Source organism: Cebus imitator, unplaced genomic scaffold, assembly GCF_001604975.1.
Source record: "Cebus imitator isolate Cc_AM_T3 unplaced genomic scaffold, Cebus_imitator-1.0 Scaffold253, whole genome shotgun sequence".
In the NCBI taxonomy this organism is placed as follows: Eukaryota; Metazoa; Chordata; class Mammalia; order Primates; family Cebidae; genus Cebus; species Cebus imitator.
Genome location: NW_016107568.1, coordinates 1450224 through 1472647, shown reverse-complemented (window position 1 = coordinate 1472647; position 22424 = coordinate 1450224). Strand labels below are relative to the sequence as shown.

The window sequence follows — 22424 nt, the reverse complement described above, 5'->3', positions numbered from 1 at the left end:
GTGGGTGAAGAAGGGCCATGAGCTGTGTGTTCGCTGCTGACCCCCAACATCAGGAATAGCGAACAACACAAAATAGGGCTCAATAAACACTTTCTGGATGGATAAATCAATAAATAAATATTATTTTTTTCTTCCTCTTGCTTTCCCAGCACCAACCTACCCCCATAGCACAGCTGCTGGTTTCGCAGGCTGTCTATGTCCTGGAGTCATCTGTGACCGGGTTAGCCTCTCCAAGCCCAGCTGCAGGAGCGTGGGTGGCAGAGGGGATGGTGCAAGACCCAGCCCCATGTGTCCCATATTTTCCAAGTCAGCGCTGTGGGAGGGCCGTGCCTTTCCCAAGCAGCTGTGCCATCTCCTCTCCAGCCTGGCTGGAGTTTCTGGAGAGAAGGACAGAAAGTGGAGGAGGCTTTGCCTAATATTTATATATGTCTCAGGGAAAAGGGGAAGTGACAGCTGTTCCAGCAGTGGTTCCAAATGTTTGGGGATTGCTACATCTGCATCCTCTCAGGAGCTTTGGGAAATACAGCTTCTTGTGCTCCGCAGGTGGAGATTCTGGCCTAGATCTGGGACTCCGTCCTTCTAAAAGCATCTTAGGTGACTCTTTTGTACACCCTGGTTTGAACTTGCTTTTTTATTTTTTCATTTCTTCAATAAATATCAATTGAATGCCTACTAGTGCCTGGCTCTGAACAAAACAGAGAAAGATATTTGCTTTTATAGAGCCTAGATTTTAGAAGGGGACAAAATAAGCAACCATTTCTTTTAAAGGATCCTAAGTAGAGCAGGAGTCCTGGCGTGGGATGGAGGGGTGGATAGCAATACTAAATCTGAGGGTCTCAGGAACCTCACCTGGTAGGTCTGAGTGAAGCCAGGACTGAAGGAGTTGTAGGAGGAAGCTAAGCAGTTGTCTGATAGAAGAGCAATTCAGGTACAGGGAACAGCATATGCAAAGGCTCTGAGGTAGGAGTGCACCTGGCATGTAGGAGGAGCAGCAAGAGCTGAACAGACAGCTAAATAACATGAGAAGAGGCAAGGGGCACAAGGGAACCTTGGTGGCAGTGTAGGCAGATCCAGGCTGTGTAGGCCTTGCCAGGACTTTAACTTTGACTCTGAGTGAACTGAGGAATCATAATTCTGAGGTTCTGGGTGGCAGAGTGACATGGTCTGACTTAGGTTTTGAAGATGCCACCTCCTGCCTGCTGCTGTGTTAAGCACTTACTGCATTTTGTTAGAATTAAATACTAGTCCAAATGACATTGTATCTGCTCTTTCCTTCCACAGGGTCCCCACAGTCCCAGTGAAGAACCTAAATGGCTCCAGTCCTGTCAACCCTGCCTTGGCAGGTGAGAGAAACTCTTACCTGGGTTAAGGTAGGATGCTCTGGGTTAAGGTAGAGAAACCAGGTCGTGAGCATTTGTGGGGAATAAAAGGAGAGAATCAGATATTAATGAAAGCAAATGGTGATTTTAGGAATTGCGTGGGAAGGCTATGAAGAGTTTGGAAGAGAACTGATCACTAAAAGCAAAGCATGCAATTGAAGATAAGTGAATGAATAACTTTCTGGGGAAAGTACAGGGTAGAGAATCCAGGAATTCTGAGAACTTTCTGCTGAAAAGGAAGAGAGTAGGTTAATGGGGAAAGAGGAATTTGGGGAGTGTTGACAGCTAAGTCTCCAGTCCTTCCTCACCCATGCCCTGCCCCTTCCAGGAATCACTGGGATCCTCATGAGTGCAGCGGGGCTGCCTGTGTGTCTCACCAGGCCACCAAAGCTGGTCCTACACCCACCCCCCGTCAGCAAGAGTGAAATAAAATCCATCCCAGGAGTTTCCAACACAAGCCGCAAGACCACCAAAAAACAAGCCAAGAAAGGTACTAGCCTCTTGTCTTATGGGATACTGAGAGTCGCAGACTTGGCTCTCAGCCCTGACTCTGCCTCCACCTCCAAGGGTCATAGCCACAGCTTAACCCTCTGTGCCTCAATTTCTGTATCTTCTAAGTGGGCCTAACCAGTAAATGTTGACGATTGTACAAAAGCTGATGGCATATGGATCAGATGGAAACACCTTGAGAAATAAAAATATTCAGTGCAAAAGTATAGAAGACTAAAAATATAAGATGTGGTACAAAGAAAATGTGTTAGAAGAGAAAGATGACTTTGACATTGGAACCAAAACATACTGGATTCAAATCATACCTTCGTTTCTTGCAAGTTGTGTGGCCACACGGAGCCCCTATTTTCTGATCTTTATAATGAAGTAAAAATGGTCACAACTGGTATCCAGGAGGGATATCCTGGAATGCATCAGTGACAGGAATCAGTCACTAACCTGTATCACCCTAGAACCTACAGATGCTCTGGTCACTCGAATCCTCCTTTAGGAACCCCCTCCTACCTGCACACAATCCAACAAGTAAGAGGTCAATATCTGTATCTTTCTAGCACTGCAGGACCCCAGCTTAGCTCTGTGGGTCTTTCTGGTCCCTTGCATTAGTTGTTAAAGTTGACCCATCTCTCTAAGCCGCAACCTTGCAAGCTTGTGAAGTTTAAATTGGATCATGTGTGTGTTGCCCTTAGCCCAGGGCCTGGCAAGAAATAGGCTCTTAATTAGTAGAAGCTTAATTCTTACAAGAGAAGCAGGGCAACAGGAGGAAAGGGCCTGCATCGAAGCTTCAGGCTGTTGCATGATCCACTTCCTCAAACCCTTGTCCTACTTTCCAGTCTATCAAGATTTCTCTGCGTAAATGAACTCAATTGCCTTGCTCATGGTCTTATCAGAAATAACAGCATTTTACACTTTCCCACTCTTCCTGTTATTATTAATAGTGCATATCAGGCCCTTATCTGGCAGAGAGCTAAAGGGCAGTACATCCATTTGCTCATTCAATTGTCAAAGCAACCCTTTGAGGTAGGTGCTATTGCTCATCCTCGTTTCATAGGTGAGGAAACAGAAGCTTAGAGAAATTAAAGGGAGTGGCCCAAGGTGGCACTGAACATTTTTCAGGCAGTATCGTCCCACCCTGTACCTTCAGGTTGGGCTGTCTTTTACAAGTCCAGTCCCCCAAAAAATCCCTAAATCATTGCAGCCCATCAGGGTGCTTCCCAGAGGATCACCCTCCCCCTGCAGCCGGGCTATGCCTGCTGGCAGTGACAGTGCCGTCCACAGCCAGGAAAGACTGTTCTGGAGCCGTGGATCATAACTTCCTTGTTTCCCATAAAAATAATCTCACTTTGACACCACATTATAAATTGAGACTATACTTAGCAAGCTGTAAAATGAAGGCGATGTTTATTTAACCTGTAACAGGTTTACAAAATGCTTTCATTTCTGTTATTGAATCATTTGATTGCAAGGAAGAAAAACCCACCCAACTCATCTCATTTAAAATGTGGGTCTGCTGAAAATAGGCAGAGAGATTTCAGAAAAGGGACTGCAAGGAGTAAAACCTTCTCGTCAAACCATCTCATTGCTTTCTACAATCCATACTCTCTTCCACATTCTTAACTTCAATTGCAGAAGGAATTCCTCCCTTTTTTGCTTTTGACTTGCCTTATAAGTTCCCCGTCTGCCATACCTGACGTGGCAAGCTGTATGATCTCTTACCTCTGCCTTGGTGGCCCACTGAACCTCCTGTCTCTACAGGTAAAACCCCAGAGGAAGTGCTAAAAAAATATCTGCAGAAAGTCCGGCACCCACCAGATGAGGTGAGTTCAGGTTAGGAGAGCGGGATTCACCTTCTCCATCACCCACAAGCATTCCCTCTGCCATTGTCAGTTTCTACGGGATATGGCAGGGGTTGCTTTCCAAGCTCTGATGGATACAGGACTGGTCAGAGCTGACACTGAGGCTGCAAGGTCCATGGTCTAGAGCTGCAGCTGCACCTCTCCCGCCTCCCCCTTCAGCATAGTGCTGATTGATTTTAGGCTATCTTCACATGGCAGTCTCTGTTTAAGAAAAACATTATAGGCCAGGTGCAGGGGCTCACGCCTGTAATCCCAGCACTTTGTGAGGCTGAGGCAGACAGATCACCAGAGATCAGGAGTTCGAGACCAGTGTGGACAGCATGGTAAAACTCTGTCTCTAATAAAAATACAAACATTAGCCAGGTGTGGTGGCGGGTGCCTATAATCCCAGTTACTTGGCAGGCTGAGGCAGGAGAATCGCTTGAGCCTAGAAGGCAAAGGTTGCAGTGAGCTGAGACTGTTCCATTGCTCTCCAGCCTGGGCAACAGAGCGAGACTCCTTATCCAAAAAAAAAAAAAAAAAAAAAAAAAAAAAAAAAAAAAAAAAAGAAAGAAAGAAAGAAAAAGGGAAAACAGTGAAAAGCTGTAAGAAGTCACCTTAAAATGGATTTATAACAGAACAGTGGTTCTCAACCAGAGGCAGTTTGGTCCCTGAGGGAAGATTTGGCCATGTTCAGAGACATTTTTGGTTGTCATGATTCACGGGAGAGGAGATGTCACCGGGGTCTTGTGAGTAGAGCAGAGGCCAGGGATGGCACTAACCACCCTACAATGCCCAGGACAGTCCTCACAGCAAAGAATCATCCTTCCCAAAATGTAAATAGTTCTGAGGTTTAGAAACCCCGTGGGACATTTATTTAAACAGCGATCTCTCTGGTACAGTTAAAATACAATTCCTTGACATTCCTTTACAAGTTCACCTTAAGTAAAGCTTGTCAGTGGGTCTGTCGACAGCATTTGTTTCCTCCACCAGCCGTTGGAGGACAAAACAGGACAGTGCATTGTCACAGCCCTCAAGATTGTGATAATTTAGATGATGAGTCCAAGTTCATCAGCACCAGGAATTATTTCAGGATGTTGTATAAAGTAAGACAAAATGATATTTAGATTCCAGAAAGCACATACACCCTGATTTGTGGGCTTTTTAGAAGAGAAGTGGCAACAGCTCATCCGACTTCTGAGATTGTGTGGGAATGTCCCAGGCTGGGTGAGAGCTGACAGCCTCTCTGCTGTGTCTCCCCGTCCCCAGGACTGCACCATCTGTATGGAACGCCTCACGGCCCCCTCAGGCTACAAGGGCCTGCAGCCTACGGTCAAGCCTGACCTAGTGGGGAAGCTGTCCAGGTGCGGCCACATCTACCACATCTACTGCTTGGTCGCTATGTACAACAATGGGAACAAGGTCAGTGCCAGCCTCTGGAGCTCCTGCCACCCTTCATACTGGGCTATGGAGTAGCAAGATCGTGAAGGCCCTAAAGGGCTCTGGGGAGTCCTAGAGGTACCCCTAGGCAAGAGTGATGATCTTGGCTATTCTCAGCAGGATCAGTTCTTCACTCAATTATGGTGCTGGTAAAACCCATCTTTACCTTCCCTTTTGGGCTGTGCTATCTAATTCTCTATGTTTGATGTCAGGTCTAAGAGGGGGGTGGGTTTTTGTCCATGGGGATTCTGAGGGGAGTGGCCCATTGTCATGGCCCATTGCTAGGTGAAGTGTGTCCCCATCAGTGAGAGAGATGGAAGTTCTTATCACAGCGCTAGACCCATGGTGAGTATTCATTCACAGCATTGTAAATGGGTTTTGCAATCACTTTTTCTTCTCCAGGGATAGTGATTTTCAACTATAATTTTCTTTGGACAATTTCAAAACACCCTTGACTGGCCTTTCAAAGATATTAAAGACTGTTGCCACAGTACACCTGGTAATATCTGCCCTAGAATGTTGGAAGAGGGGAAGGCTGTTTGGGATGCTTGTCTATTATCTGACAATGCAGTGATATCCCCTCATTAGAGCCAGTTCTTTGGAATCTGGAAGTCTCCATAGGTGACAATTATCTCCTTAAATGTCTGAGCATTTCGTATGTCATTGACTCATGCTCTTTCCTGTACCTGAGATAACTTTCACTCCCCATTTCCATGAATTTGAATACTACTTATTTCCCCAGGCTAAGCTTGGATTACCTTAGAGTCTGAGATATAACTATAGCTCCCAACCTCTCACTAAGCAAGAAGCATGTCTGGATTTCAGGGTCTGCTCTGTACGTCTCTTACGGTGGGAAAGAAGGAGAGGCAAGAGAGGTGGGAGACCTGAGCTTGAATCCCGGCTTATTAGCTGAATGACCTTGGGCAAGGTTTTCCAATCTCTTTGAGATTTCACTTTCCATCTGGAAAATGGAGATGAAAACCATACCTGCTTTATGGGGTGTTAGGTTATTATTATTCAAATTGATATGTCCTTTGTATTAAAGGCTATAATTTTTTCCTTCATCTTCATGTAGCCTATTTGATTGAAGTTCCCAAAGTACTTTCTTGTTGTCCTTGAGAGACAAGCTCATAGTGGTGGTCAGTTACTGATGGGGGATGCAAATCTGGATCACTTGCTCACTTTCCCAACCCTGGGCTAAAAGCTTTCATTGGCATCTTGCATTTCAAGAGGTTATTTTGGGCTTAAAGGGGTTTCTTAGCACATTTGTTCCCTATTTGATGTCTATATCCAAGAAGAGTACAGTAACCCTGCTTTTATTTCCGTGGGGCTTTCAAAAATGTTTCTCAACACTCTATGCTTTATTCTCTTTTGCATGAATACTTTGAAGCCTGAGTTTTAACTTTATCAAACACATGAGAGAAAAGGGCCCAGGAAGAAGGGAGTGATTCGCCCTAGGTCATGAAGCAAGTCAAGGCCAAAGCAGAGAGCAGGAGCGTGGTTTCAGAGAATAGTTGCCTGAATACGAGCTATTGCTTTAAGTGAGTAGAGTGGAGAAGTCCCTAAATAGCTCAGCAGAGGATCCCTGTCTTCCTGAGGAGATGGGGATGTCCTGGCAAGCTTTCATCCCAGCTGCGCAGCAGCACATTTCACACACAGCACTCCCAGCCCATGTGCCTTCCTTCTCTTCACCCCTCCTTTCTGCTAGCCTGGGAATAGGATTTGGTGCCCAGGTCCTCCTCCAGGCAGCACCTCACCAGGCCCTGCAATGAAACCATAACCCTGTCCATCCCTGCATCCAGAACTGCCTCTTCCCGCTAATGGAGCCACTGAGTTGCAATGCAAAGCGGGGGGGTTAAACAGACCTCACACCCTGACAAGCAGCAAGTCCTTTAATCTTGCTGTGCCTCAATTCCCCTCTCTCTAAAAAGGGGCTAATAATTTCTTCCAGGCCAGTGTCAGAAGCTGTGGCCTAAATGAAACAAGAAATGTTAAACTCTCTTTATAGTATGATTTGAAGCACTTTAATGAATGGCATCATTCTTTCTTCTAGGTATCTGTGCAGACGTTATCCTCTATCCTTCTAAGCAAATTCATAGCTATTCGTCAAGGACCATTTTCTTAAAGTTATCCTCATTTACTCTAGCTCTTAGTGGCCGATTTCTTTTTTCAGAGCAGTAGTTTCCAAACCTGGATGAGCATCAGTCTTTCCACAGAAATTATAAAAATGCTAATAACATTTAGATACACCACAAGCTAAAAGCTTCCTATGGATTATCTCATTTAATTCTCCCAACAACCCAATGAGACAGATATTTTTTATCTTTCTTCTGTAAGGGAAACTGAGACTCAAAGAAGTTAATTTGTCCAAGGTCACACAGCAGGCAGACAGCAGAGTTAAGAATTACGTCTAGGCAGTTTGATTTTCGCATTTGTGGTCTGAACTACTACACTCCGTAGCTTCCCAGTTCTGATTCAGTGGACCTGATGCGGCCAGGCTTAACAAGCTCTGTGGGTGATTCTGATGCTCAGGAACTGGGCAGTTGCTGCTCTCCTGGTCTTGCTGTCTGTTCCATCCATTTGGTAGTGGGTGGCTGAATAATGACTTCCTATGTATGCTCCTCTCAGTGTATGCTCCTGCCCTAGTGATATGGTCCCCTCATCAGGGACAGGGGCTTCTCTTACATATCCCTCAGCTTGGAGCATGGTACCAGTTGTGGAATTTACCTCCCGTTACTTTGGAGAAAGCAGAAATAGCCTAGGTGACTGGGCTGGAAGGGAAAAACTAAGATCTATCACTCATCAGGGTGCACCTTTATCTCTGGTACCTTTTGGGACTGGGTGAAGAAGTTATTAGCAGAACTGTTTCTCAGTCTGGCTCTTCTGGCCTTGGCCTCTCAGGATGGGAGTTTGCAGTGTCCAACTTGCAAGACCATTTATGGGGTGAAGACAGGCACCCAGCCTCCGGGGAAGATGGAGTACCACCTCATCCCCCACTCCTTGCCTGGCCACCCGGACTGCAAAACCATCCGGATCATCTACAGCATCCCCCCTGGCATTCAGGTGAGCCTTTCTCTTAGGTGGACCTTTCTCTCAGCCCTCGGATTCTATTGTTTTAGGTGTTTGTAGGTAAAATGTTACACATGAAGAGTCTCCTTCCCACACTTGTCCCCCATCTACCCAGCCTCACCCACTGACACCACATCCCTCAACTTCACCACCACTGTTCTGACTTTCCTATGGGTCCTTCCAGGATTCTTTGTGCATATGCAACAGAGAACTGTATCCACCCCTCCCATTTTTTTCACGAACAGTGACATTTAGGCACCTTGTTCAGCACCCTGCATTTTTCAATTAACAATATAGTCTATAGATCTCTCCACATCAGTATAGAGAGAGCTTCCTCGTTCTTGTGTCTGTGTAATCATCCATTGTATAAATGTACCACTATTTGCATTCAGCAGTCTCCATTTGGTGGGCATGTGGATTGTTGCCAATCTTTGTCTACAACAAATAATGCTGGAATGAATCACCTTGTACACATGTGAATGTGTCTGTAGAATAATTTTCCAAAAGTGGAATTTTTCAAATGGTATTTGCATTTGTAATTTGATAGCTATACTTGACTTTGATTTTGGAGGGCATTTCTTTCCTCTTTTGATTCTTTGAAAGTCCTGAAGAACACATTTGAACACTATTCCTGGCTAAATACAAATGTGGCACTTTCCTTCACACAATGAAGCTTTTTCTGAGTGTTCTAGGGCATTGACTGTATGCATTTCTTTAGCAAATATTAATTCATCTAGCCTCTTTTCCTTCTTCCTAGTTTTCTTCTTCCATTTTGTCTTTTATTTAACAAATATATGAGTGTGGATTACGGTCCAGACGTGTTCTAGATGCTGGAGAAGCAATGAGCAAAATAGACGCAGTCCTTGCTCCCTGAAGCCCTTATTCTAGTGGGACCAGGAAGGCCATAAAGGAAACAAATGAATAAACAAGATACTTCCAGATAGTGATAATTGGTGAGGAGGAAATAAAACAGGAAGCTTTGGTAGCCTTTAAAAAGCAGTGAATAAATCATGGTTCTTCCTGGAGGGACTTACTAACCAGTCAGGGGAAGATAAATGCATATTGCTAACAAAACCTATGAGATGCAATGTAGACAAAGTGAGAAAATAAGGCCTTCAAAGTCTGATGGACCTGAGTTTCACTTCCTGGCCGAGTCTTTATTAGCTGGTGCCTTCAGCCCAAGAGTCCCCAACCCTCAGGCCACCGAAGGGGCCACACAGCAGGAGGTGAGTGGTGGGCCAGCTGAGCTCTGCCTTCTGCCAGGTAAGTGGGGCATTAAATTCTCATAGGAGCACAAACTCTATTGTGAACTGTGCATGCTAGAGATCTAGGCATGCTCCTTGTGAGAATCTAATGCCTGATGATCTGTCACTGTCTCCCATCACCCCCAGATAGGACCATCTAGTTGCAGGAAAACAAGCTCAAGGCTCCCACTGGTCTTCATTAAGAATAATTATTTTAGACTAGATGTGGTGGCTCACGCCTGTAATCCCAGCACTTTGGGAGCCAAGGCAGGTGAATCACAAGGTCAGGAGATCGAGACCAGCCTGACCAACATGGTAAGACCCCATCTCTACTAAAAATACAAAAAAAAATTAGCCAAGCATGGTGGTGTGCCTGTAGTCCCAGCTACTTGGGAGGCTGAGGCAGGAGAATCGCTTGAACCTGGGAGGTGGAGGTTGCAATAAACCAAGATTGCACCACTGCACTTCAGCCTGGGTGAAAGAGTGAGACTCTGTCTCAAAAAATAATAATTATTATTATCTTATTATATATTACAATGTAATAATAAAAAGAAAGGGCACAATAAATGTAATGCTCTTGCATCATCCAAAAACCATACCCCACTCCCCTGGTTCATGGGGAAGTTGTCTTCCACAAAACCAGTCCCTGGTGCCAAAATGGTTGGAGACAGCTGTTTTAGGCAATAGTCCCTTGACATTTCTGAGTTTGGTTTCTTGACCTGTGCAGCCAGGAGCCCAAACGGCAGAGGTTTGGTGAGGATGGGAGATAACGTTTTTCTATGCATAGTGAAGGAAGGACACAGTACCAAGGTGCTCAATACCTGGTTGTCAACATTATTTGAGGTCCTGCTTGTCATGGGAAGGAGGGGGGGCTTATGTCTGTCTGTCTGTCTGTCTGGGAAGGTCAGAGGGGACTTTCAAGTGCAGGGAATTCTCTAGTTGAGTCTAGAAAGACATAAAGAAATGGGGGACAACATTTTTAGTGGGAGGAGGTAACACAGTTGTAGAGGAAAATAATCGAGTATTGAAGGGCATGAAGGAAGGGTTTAATTTGGGTCTCAAGACTTGCAAGGAAGTAGAGGGAGGGAGCATGAAGGAGGTGGAGGGAGAAGACTAGGCTGTGAGGGAGGTTGCAGCCAGATCACAGAAGGCCTTGAATACCAGGGCAGGGGCCGTGGATTTTACTCATCAGTTATTGAGTGTGAGGTTAAGAATATGGACCATTGTGTGATTTGAATTATGCTCTAGGAAGGCTAGTCAGGCAAAAGAGTGGGGGATGGCCAGAGGGAAGAAGACCAATTAAAAGACCACTGCCATGGTCCAGGCCCTAGGAATGGGGCCTGAACAAGGGAAGGCCAGGATAAGGAAGAGAGAGATGTGGTTGGATATGGGGTCAGGTGAGACTTCTGGAGTGTCTTGGAGGCAGTGAGCCAAGGTGATAGAGACATGAATGAAAAAACAGAACTTGGGAGAAGCAGCTGATGGTCTGGTGAGCAGTAGAACAGACCAAAACATGCAAAGACAAGGGTGGGGCTACCATTTCCTCCAGGATTAAAGAGCAGAGAGCCTACACTAGGGGATAGAGGTGGTGCATGCTGCCTTGATGGGTGCCCTGGTGGCTCTTCCTGAAAAACCCAAGCTCGTATCACGGGAAGTGTAGGTCTCTACAGTTAGGATATGCATTCATCCCTGAGTGTAAGTGGCAGGATACTCAGCGCCATGTTACTCAAGTTTCCAGGGACCACACAGGCATGGGCTTCTGTAAGGAGTCGAGACCTTCAAGCTCTGCATTCGCTGCAGAGAACCATTCCCTTGGGGAGAAACTCTGGGCTGGGCTGAGGCAGAGTCGTGACTGCTCCACTTAGCAACGAGCTGGGAGGGTACAGCCATGTTGGGTCAGTGCCAGGCAGGCATCTGAGTTGGCCACACAAGCGGCAATCCCAGGCAGATCAGGAGCAGTCAGAGCCATGGTTAGAATTGGCCTTTCAGTCAGGCAGCTTGATTTAGAAACAGCCGCAGCCATGGGAAGGCTGTAAATTTGCAGTGATTTCCTGTGAATGTGAAATTCATAACTGTTGGATTCTGCATCTCCGAGAAGGCATTGTTGCTTCTTTCAGCTCGCAGTGGCCTCTCCCTTCTGAGAGAGACCCCACCGCATTTACCGTGCCAAACCACACGTGATCTTGAATCATGTTAGCTATTTTAAAAAATTGAAAACCACAAAATTTCTTATCATTTTGGAACCATGGTCCCTAATAAGAGAAAAAGAAAAATCTGTTTTTTTCTTACAGTTTTCTCATTCATTTGTTCTTCCACACTCATTCATTTAATCAGCCAGGACATATTTGCTGATCACCTACATGAGAGCTTGTGTCAAGAGCTGCATGCAATTATCAATATTATACTGGTTGAATCTGGAAGGGGTCTTTTAAGAGGGTTCCAGTCCTGAGGAGGTCAGGGATGCTCAGAAATTAGAGACAAACCTTAGCATGGGGAAGAGGGGATATGGTCATTGTTACCAGGAGAAAATTTGTCACTTTTCATGAGCTTCTCAAAGACACCTGTGGACCCACTCTGGGCATTGATTAGGAAGCCTGTTCTCACTCAATTGTGCTTCAGTTTTTTTCTCACCCAGTGGCCAGAGCCTGCCTATTAATAGGGTATTGAGTGGCAATAGTTGAAATGCTGTTAGAAGATTTTTAGTCTTGACTATCCCAATTCCTATCGTTAAAAAGGAAAACAAACAAAACCCCATGAGGACGAAGGAGAAAATCCACAAGAATAGTTCAGAAAATTCTGATGGCATGGCTCATAGCCTGGAGGCACTTTCTTTATTCTGAGTAGTTAAAAATGTGGAGTGTGCCTCAGGAAACCTGGGATTCAATTTTAGCAAAACCACTAATATTACAGAAGCCACTTATCTTCTCTGCACTGCAGCCTTTTTCTTCTGTAAGACAGTAGATGATGAAGATGATGGCCAATGATTTTAACATTTACTGAGCTCTTACTACACATCAGGCACCGCTCACTTAACATTTATAACAACCCCATGAGGGAAGGACTTTGCGTCATTCCCCTTAAAGAGATGGAGAACAAAAACCCCAAGAGAGGGCTCCAGATAATGCAGTGCAAGGTAACAGCTCTGCATCTAAACCCACATCTAAGGATGCAGAAATGTGTTAAATGACCACTCACACTGCTTTTTGGGTCTATTCTCTGTTGAGGTTCTAGGAGCATTATTGTCATCATTATTGAAATTAGTCACAGCCTAACCCCCCTTTTATCAGAAATATTTTGAAAAATGCCATTTGCTTGCTTGCTTTCTGCTTTCAGGGACCAGAACACCCGAATCCTGGGAAGAGTTTTAGCGCCCGAGGCTTCCCACGACACTGTTACCTTCCAGACAGCGAGAAAGGGAGAAAAGTAAGTCTGGGGATTTCCACATAGAACTAGGTTTTAGAATAGATCCGGACAGTTGACTTCTACGTCAAGGTTCAAAGTTTTGCTTCTTACAGTGCACAGACCAAAGAGAACTGTGTTTCTTTTAACACTAGATGTACACAGTAACAAGGTCAAATTTGAGTCAACCATAGGCAGGGGGTGGCTATGACTAGAATTTTTTTTTTTTTTTTTGGCAGTTGGGGTGGGAGTGGGACATTTAGTTTGTGTATTAGTCTGCTAATAAAGACATAAATGAAACTGGGTAATTTATGAAGGAAAGAGGTTTAACTGACTCACAGTTCCACATGGCTGGGAAGTCCTCACAATCATGGCAGAAGATGAAAGGCAAGTCTTACATGGCAACAGTCAAGAGAGATTGAGAGCCAAGTGAAAGGGGAAACCCATTATAAAACCATCAGATCTTGTGACACTTATTCACCACCAAGAGAACAGTATGGGGGAAACCACCCCCATGATTCAGTTATCTCCCACTGAGTCCCTCCCACAGCGTGTGGGAATTATGGGAGCTACAATTCGAGATGAGGTTTTGGTGGGGACACAGCCAAACCATATCAGTTTGTTTGTTTCCTCTCTAGGGTATTACTGGCAATAATTCATCTATTTTAAGATCCTGTGTCTAGAGCCCTGCTGCTTAAAGGCTGGTCCTGGGACCAGCACCAGTAGTACCACATAGGAGCTTGATAGAAATGAAGAATCAGAAGCTACGTCATCTTAATGAGATGCATAGCTGATCTGACAACACATTAAAGCTTTAGAACCACTGGTCTGGGGCAGGGATCTTAATATGTAGATTATTTTCTTTTTATGTACTTTCATATTATTTGACTTTTTCCCTTTTGGGAAAAGTTTCTGCTCTTTTCTCAAAAGGACAGAGAAAACAATCATTGGGTTTCTGGATTCCTAGTGATTCATGATCAGGCTTCCATGATTCTATGAACTCTAAAATTGGAATAAAAAGTTTATGTTTGTATTTCTATGGATGAGGCCAGAAAATCATTGGATTTTCAAAATCTTTCCTGATCTCAAAAGGAGTAGGAATCATTGATCTAAGGGAGTGCTGGGGGGAATATTGGACAAGATGTATTTTAGAGAGCTTCCTCTCCAAATTTCAGCAGCTTACTCCGACAAGTATTTATTTGTCATGTACTTTGCATGTCAGTAGCTATGGCTATGTTGTTGCTATGGGTCAGTGTCTTAGTCTGTTCTAGCTGCTGTAACACAGCGCTGTAGACAAGGTGGCTTATAAACAACAGACACTTATTTCTCACAATTCTGGAGCCTGGGAAGTCCAAGATCAAGGTGCTGGCAGATTTGGTGTCTGGCTAGGACTTGTTTATATGAACCCATCCTGGTTCATAGATGGTGCCTGCTCACTGTGTCCCCACATGGGGCAAGGGGTTTCTCGGGCCCTCTTTTATAAGGGCACTAATGTCATCCATTAGGGTTCTGCTGTTCTGACCTAATCACCTCTCCAAGGCCTCACCTTCTAATACTGTCACCTTCGGGGTGAGGATTCCAACATAGGAATTTGGTGAGGACACATATTCAGACCATAGCAGCAGCTTCAGTTGGCTCTATGTGTCTTCCTGTTCTACAGCTTCAGTTGGCTCTATGTGTCTTCCTGTTCTAGAGCCCAGGTGGAAGGAGCAGCCCTTCTCTGCTCCATGCCCTTCCCATGGAAGGAGGCGGAGGACAAACAGAGAACCCAATTGGAAGTATATCATGCCATCTAAAAGTTCCTGGTTGCTTGTTACTTTCACTCATCCTTCACAGGCCCCAAAAAGTCCTAGGCAAGCCAGACAAGGGGTGGGGCAGTGACCTGCCTACAAGGAGGCAGTTTGGGTTTCATGTCAAAGGGTATGGATCTGGTCTCCCTACAGGTGGGAAGCAGGTGTTTTGGAGGAAATAGAGAATCAACCACATCGAGATGTGCCAGTGCAGTGTTTCCAGATTAAAAGTTGGGACAATTCTTGATACTGTTTGCCTTGAAGGGCCAGATTTCTGTGCTTGAGCCCTGGAGCTATATCCCAACTGTTGGCAAAATGTCTCCGCTGCAAAGTCCTGCAGTTACAACTAGAATCCTGTTGTCAAGAGCTGCTTTTCTTCCAGGCCTCCCTCTTTATATTAATGACATACTCAGCATCCCTGGTACCTAGATGGGCACACTAACCTTCTTGGACTCCTGTTCTTACCCATTGCATCCGTTTAGCTCATTCCTCCCCACACACTCACTGCCTTCCAAACCACTAGACTCCTCTTCTAACCCTGCCACCACCAAAGTATATAAGACTTCTTCATCTTTTATCTGCTGCCAGATTAGGTATCTCAAAGAGTTTTTAGAATCAAGGTTTTTGTGTGTAAAAGAAATAAAACAAAGAGATAACAAAGTGCAGTCTTCTTACATTGACATATAAAACCGACTGCAGTGTGGGTTAAACTTTCTCCTCACACTAATTTCCCATCCTTATCCTTCACATCTGCTGTTCCAGTACGCTAACCTTGGGCTTCATTGTAGATTGAGGTATGATTGGAGGATAGGCTTTGGAGCCAGACCAGCCTGGGTTCAAGTCCCATTTCTGTCATTTACTAGCTGTGGGAACTGGCATGAAACTTCATGTCTTGAAGTCTGTTTCCTAATCTGTAAAATAGTGGTGATAATTTCCATCTGTATGGACAAGATGTTGGAAAAATGAAATGAAAATATCTTTTGTAAAATGCACAGCATAGAGACAGCAATTGTAATTTATCCATGCCTTGAGTTTATATTTGTTTACTATGTCTACGCATTCTTCTCTATTGACATACCTCAAATCCTTCCCTTCCCTTCCTTTACTACTCAGCTCAGAAGCAGCCTCCTCCATGAATTCTATACTGATTCCTATCTGGGAGTCAACAGAGTGGTGATTCAGACCATGAGCTATGGAGTCAGGCAGTCCTGAAATCAGTCCCCTAACCCCACAACCCCATCCACTTACTAGCTATGAGACCAAAGCAAGTCTTTATCTTTTGAGCCTCTATTTCCTTGAGGGGGATAATGAGAGTACAGTTATTTGTCATTTAATGACAGGGATATAATTATCATTAGACAGCTTCATCATCATACAAACATCACAGAGTGTACTTACACAAAACTAGATGGTATAGCCTATTACACACCTAGGCAATATGGTATAGCAAATTGCTTCTAGACTACAAGCTTGTACACCATGTTATTGTACTGAATACTATAGGTAGTTGTATAATGGTAAGTATTTGTGAATCTAAACATACCTAAACATTGAAAAGGTATAGTAAAAATGCAGTATAAAAGATAAAAGTGGTATATCTGTATAGGGCACTTACCATGAATGGTACTTGCAGGACTGGAAATTGTTTTGGGTGAATTAGTGAGTGAGTGTGAAGGCCTAGGACATTGCCGTACATTACTAAAGACTTTGTGAACACTGTACTCTTAAACTACACTAAATTTACATAAAACTACTTTTCTTTCTTCAATAATAAACTAAGCTTAGCTTATTGTGACTTCCCCATTTATAAACCTTTTAATTTTTTTTAACTTTTGACTTGTTTGTAACAACACAGCTTAAAACAGAAACATATTGTTCAGCCATAGAAAAATATTTTCTTTAATTCTTATTCTATAAGCTATTTTATTTTTAAAACTTTATTTTTTTTTATTTTTACTTTTGAAACTTTTTATTTAAAATTAACACATGAACATATACATTAGCCTTGACCTACTCCGGGCAGAATCATCAGCATCACTGTCTCTCACCTCCAAATCTTATCCCGCTGGAAGGCCTTGGGACGAATAACAGGAATGGAGCTGTCATCTCTTATGATAACAATGCCTTCTTCTAGAATACCTCCTGAAGAAATTCCCTGAGGCTGTTTTACAGTTAACGTTTTCTCAATAAGTAGGCATGCACTCTACAATAATGATTAAAAGTACAGCATAGTTAAGTGGTAGAGCAATAGGAATTTCTCAGCTCTATTGTAATCTAATGAGATCACTATCGCATATGTGTTTAGTCATTGACCAAAATGTCACTACGTGGCACATGGCCATACCTATATCATCTTATTACTGTAACGATTACATGTCTCATTGCCCAGCACTTAGAAAGTACACACTCAGGAAATAGCAGCTCATATTTCTAATGTCTGCTTTTATTATTACTAATACTATGATGGTTTCCTCTCCTCCAGCCCATACCATGTTTATAGTAGTTCAGTTTTGAACCCAAGACATTTTTATTGGATGCTTTTTCTTCATGCTGGACACTACTCTGACCAAGGCCTGGAACAGGGCATTAGGCATTAGTCTTGCTCAACAAACATTTTTAAAATTTAACTGATTTAGAACATTCTACAGGCCCCAAAACTTTCTTTGAGCCTCAGTTTTCTCACCTACAGAAAATCAAAGTGCTCCAAGATGTCACTAGAGAAATATTGCACAACGTCAGCTTTGGATAAATTAATACTACATTGAGGTAGTGGTATGGTAATGAATCTCAGATCATAAGCGCCTTCACCTCCTAGATTCTATCTTTCAAAATGCAGCCATTATGTTAGCAGATAACATTTATCAAGTAGTGCGTTGTAGGCACTGGTGTGAAAATACTTTTCATGTAGTACCCAGTAAGATGTTCACAACCTTCAGAGGCAAATTGTACCATTGCCATTTCATAAATAAGAAAGTTAAAGTTCAGAGACATGCTATAACTTCTCCAAGGTCACACAGTTATTCAGTGACAGCGCCAGAGCTCAGCCTCTAGCTCCCAAACTCCAAATCCAAATCTCTTTCTTTCCCTTGGGCTACTGAGAGCATCATGATGCAGGAAGGGATGGGACCCTTGGGCTTACTCTCTACCAAAGGATTAGTGCTTGATCGCCCATGAATGCCTGCCTTTCATGTCCCACCTTTGTCCCTCTAGGTTCTGAAGCTGCTGCTCGTGGCCTGGGATCGCCGCCTCATTTTTGCCATTGGCACCTCCAGCACCACGGGCGAGTCAGATACCGTCATCTGGAATGAGGTCCACCACAAGACAGAGTTTGGCTCTAATCTCACTGGCCACGGCTACCCAGATGCCAATTACCTGGATAATGTGCTGGCTGAACTGGCTGCCCAAGGCATCTCTGAGGACAGCACTGCCCAGGAGAAGGACTGAGGCGAGAAAAGCTTTGAGGTGGGAGGGGCTGTGGGGACTGCAGGACAGGAAGTGGGGAGAGTGAGTCAATGTAGAAGAAGTTGGTGTCGTGCCCTCCCAACTTTCTCACCTCCCCTCCTGTCCTGTGTCCATCCCTCGTCCCTCCCAACCACAGGGGGAGCCAGACTGAATAAAGCAACATCATTCATAAACCTCATCCACACAAAGGGAGATGGGATGAGGTCCATCCTGGGTCTGTTCCCATGGAGTTTTTGGTGCTGGGTAGGCAAGAATCCCCTCCCTACCCCACCTCCAAAGTAGGGGCATGGTCAGCACACCTGGGACCGTGGACGCAAATGCCCATGGACAGTGCCTGGGCATTTGGAAGCTGGGGTTTCTTGCCTCAGCCGGCTTCTTGCTACTTCCACTCTGCTTTGAGAGTGGAGTTTTTGCTATTCTCTCCTCCGCTGGAGGCAGGGAGCTCTCACTGTGCAAGGTTGGGGGACAAAGGGGTAAACCACTAAACTGCTGTGACATCAGAAACTGATGCCTTGGTGTAGAGTGAGGAAGCACGACTTCCCAAGAGGGTCAGAGAAGGAAAAGCCTCGGGGAGCACATTCTGCTCTCATCACAGCCCTTGGCTTCTCCAGGCCCTCCTCTCCTCCACACAGGTCTGACCTGTCCAAAGAGGCATCCGGTTCTCTCATGTGGATGAACGGACTCTGGCATTCTTCCTTGGGGGTGGCATCCCATGATGCTCTTTCTATCCCCTCTCTGATCAAACCAGAGCCTGAGTCCCACTGAGTATCTGAACTGTCCTCAGGGAGAGGAGCCCACAGCCTTCTTCCCAACTCATTCTAGACCAGCTCAAAGATTCCATGAGTTTCATCAAGTCACTGTGAGTGGAGCCCATGCTGGGCTCTGTGCCCTCTGTGTCTGTGCATGCGTGTGTGTGTGTGTGGGCGTGTGTGCATCGCTGGGCCAGCTTGATGGGAAGGCCCGTCATGTCCCTGCACTCTGTTTTGCAAGATGCCAAACCCCAGTTCTGATGGGGATCCAATAGTGAGGCTGTGGTCCTTCGACGTTCCTCACCTGTTGCTAACCTATCCCATAGTGAACTGAAACCCCAGTGGAGACAGAACTGTGCTTGGGGAGATGCCATGAGGTGAGGGCTGGACTCATCCTTTTATATTTCTTTTCAAGATTGGATCAGAGGTCATCTCCATCCAGTCTTGTTTCTATGAAGGCTTCAATCTGTTTCCATGCAAATTTGCTAATCAGAGCCCAGAGCTGCTGGGCTTCTCATCTCCCTCATCTATTATAGATTGACTTAGAGCAGGGAGGGAGCCTCTTTAGTTCATTTTTAGAGCAGGGAGGGAGCCTCTTTAGTTCATTTCTAATGGGGTTGGGACCACAATATGGTCTGGTCTAATCTGCACCTTGGTTGTGTCCCAAGACCCTATCTCCTCCCCAACATTCCTATTGCCTTTGGCTCCCAGTAAGGGATGAATTGGGGGCCAGGGAGGAGAAAAGGGGAGATCAAGAAGGGAAACCCAATTCCCCCTTTGAAAGTGGGTTCTTTGAACTATGTGTTTGGGGGAAGTTCCTCTGGATAATAATTTGAATTTATATACCTCAAGTTTTGGGGGTTTGACGTATATATATGCATATATATTTCATAATTTTTGGAAGGTTTTTGATGCTAGAAAAATGGAAACAAAAGAACCTTCAAAAATGGTACTTAGATGGGAACAGGAGGCCGAGCTTTTATAAAAGCCAGCAAGCCCCATAGCTGCTTGCTGTTAGGCCTCCAGCCATTTTGATGTTGGTGTGGACAGTGGATTCACCTGCCTGTCACCCAGTCCTATGGATGTGCTGGTGCTGAGCTTTTGCTCCCTTTCCAAATGGCTACAGGGACATTGATCAGCTCCACCAGAAGGAGCTCTGATGGGAGGAATCATTCTGCCATCCTTGTCCCTGTATCTCCTGTCAGCAGGCAGCCATTGTATCTCACCAGCCAATCAGGAGACTGGTCCCCAGCTTACTGCACCACACGGCAATTTCTTGCCACAGTTAGGGAAACACCTGAACTAAATGGAAGGGATATCCCTGCGGTGTTTAATGTCACACCCATGCCCTTTGTCAGGTTATCATGTACCAGAGATTACCTGGAGAGCCTCATGCCATCTCTGCCTTCAGCACACTGGTCAAGTATCTGCTGAGCTTATTGGCCACAAGGGTGCAGAAATAGGCCGAGGGTCCATGGGAAGAAAGACACAATGACGCAGTAGGAGGTGAAGAAGAAGAGAAGTTAGATTTTCACAATGGAAGAAGGCAGTGGGGAGAGACCAGTTTCCCCACATCAGGCAGAAGAAGGTTTAGGTGGGGAAGGGGGTGGCCAGGAGCAGAAGGAAGAGGACTCAAGATGGAAAGGGAGCCACTATGCCCATGGCAATACCACTTGGAGAGGTAGTCTTCATACCTTCAAGCCTTTGCCCCTAGGATTTGATTGTGTCTATGCCCCATTTCTTGTCCTCTGCTGATGCCCAGTAGGGGCTACCTCATCCTCGTGCTGTTCTTGTATAGCTTTCTGGGCTGTAGGGATGTTGAATTTCCTTTCTAACACTGTGCCAGGCAAAGCAGGGTGCATTCCTCTGCCCTTTCTCTTGTGCCAAAATGGAAAGGTAGGGTCTGGATTTCAGTGAAAACCCTGCCAGCCGAGCCCTGTGCATCCACTACCTTGACACAGGGCGTTTTCCCACCAGAAGCCCTGCTGTGCTCTCCTGGCCAAGGTAGGGGATTCCATGCCTTCCCTTTCATGGTCTTAGCACCAGCAGCCTAGTTTCTCCCTTCCTGAGTCTCCAGGGATGAGGAATTGGATTGGAGACAAACCTTGTCAGATGTTCATCACCTAAAAGGTTCATTGTGTATATGTGGCTGTGTGTGCCTTTTGTGTTTTCATTCTCTTCCCCTTTTTGTAAAATTTGGTCTTCTCTGTGGTTTTATACTTGGTCGAAAGTCCTCATCTTGGTATTGCACTGTTGTGTGCGTGAGAAAATTGGGGGAAGGCTTGTGTGGTACAAGAAAGGACCCCAACCCCTTTCCTTGTCTGTGGTCCCCAACATTAGATTGGGGGCTTCTGGGAGAGGCAGGTGAATGTCCTAAGTGAATTGTTCTGTTTGTAACTGGAGTGTTTTGAAGTCCTTGGTGTTGCTCTGTGAGAGGACATCGCCACCTGGTGCTCATGAGGTGTCTGTGCAGAACAATAAATGGCAAATGAACAACCACAAAATTGTTGCTGTTGTTGACCTTCTGCTTTTTGTATATAAGTGCACCTATCTGTGAGGGATTTGGGTTACCTCCCTGAGTCTGTAAGCAATCACAAGCCCTTCCACTGGGTGGGGGAAGTCCTCCCCCGCACCACCTAAAAAAACATTTTCAACATATTATCCACCCACACATTTGATCTGGCTAGACTCTTTGTTCACCTAAAGGAACAGACCACATGGCTGGGAAAATGAATAAGAGAACATGTGGGAGTTAAACCACCTTTAAAATCACGAATATTCACTTTTAAAGGTCCCTTCGCCTGACTACAATATAGTGTATGTTTAAATTGTTTCCAAGCTGTTTCTCAAATAAATGTTTAATATTAATCATCTCAAAACTGACAAGAACACAAAAATAAAATGCAAATGAAGAGCCACCCTTGTCACCCAAATCTGTGTCTATTTCTGGTAGTATGTGGAATGTGGTTTTCTTGGAAGCCAGGCTTGCTCTCCCCACTGACCCCAGCCTAAGACCGCCAGTTAGGAACCCAGGATTTAGAAGGTAGAGTTTGTCAACTTGTCCATCAGGGATCTGACTCCGCCAAATGGCTTGATGAATGCAAACGGCAAACTCCCATGATTTGACTTCATATGCATGAGCCATGGGCACAGAGTTCCTTAGTACATATTTTAATGCATATTTATGTGCAATCTTGTTAGTAGGAATATACATTTATAAAGAACTTTTCATTTCAATAGGCAGTTAGTGCATTAAAAGCCTGGGAATTGGGTGCTATATTTTGCCTTTCTGACTCAATAATCTTCAAAGAATTCATAGGAAAATCAGTATTTGCAGATAAGTGATTAGCTTGGCTAAAATGTACAAAACACCCAGAACCCACAAAACACTCAGAGGTTTAGGAGAATGTTTTAATGCTTAAGGGGCAGGGTTAAGTGAAGGGGTTACAGGAATCAGTGTTCCTGGCTGGGCAGTCAAGAGAGCATGGCTCAAATTCTGTGACTCAGTTCTCTGTGTCTCAGTTGGAAATGAATGCGTAACCTGGTTCTC

At 44.8% G+C, this 22424-nt stretch overlaps 1 protein-coding gene across 4 annotated transcripts in view; it reads left to right on the top strand.

The window, feature by feature from the left end:
- The window catches only part of DTX4 (deltex E3 ubiquitin ligase 4), a 35272-nt gene extending 16589 nt beyond the window's left edge, over positions 1 to 18683 (top strand). For 3 of the 4 annotated variants that reach the window (XM_037727999.1, XM_017498893.2, XM_037727998.1), the window contains exons 3-9: positions 1282 to 1343; positions 1708 to 1869; positions 3642 to 3703; positions 4991 to 5143; positions 8063 to 8224; positions 12808 to 12897; positions 17874 to 18683. In XM_037727999.1, coding sequence (XP_037583927.1) covers positions 1282 to 1343; positions 1708 to 1869; positions 3642 to 3703; positions 4991 to 5143; positions 8063 to 8224; positions 12808 to 12897; positions 17874 to 18107 — 925 coding nt within the window. In that variant the 3' untranslated portion in view covers positions 18108 to 18683. The other variant, XM_017498894.2, reaches the window with a different exon arrangement.
- Positions 18684 to 22424: the final 3741 nt, after the last annotated feature.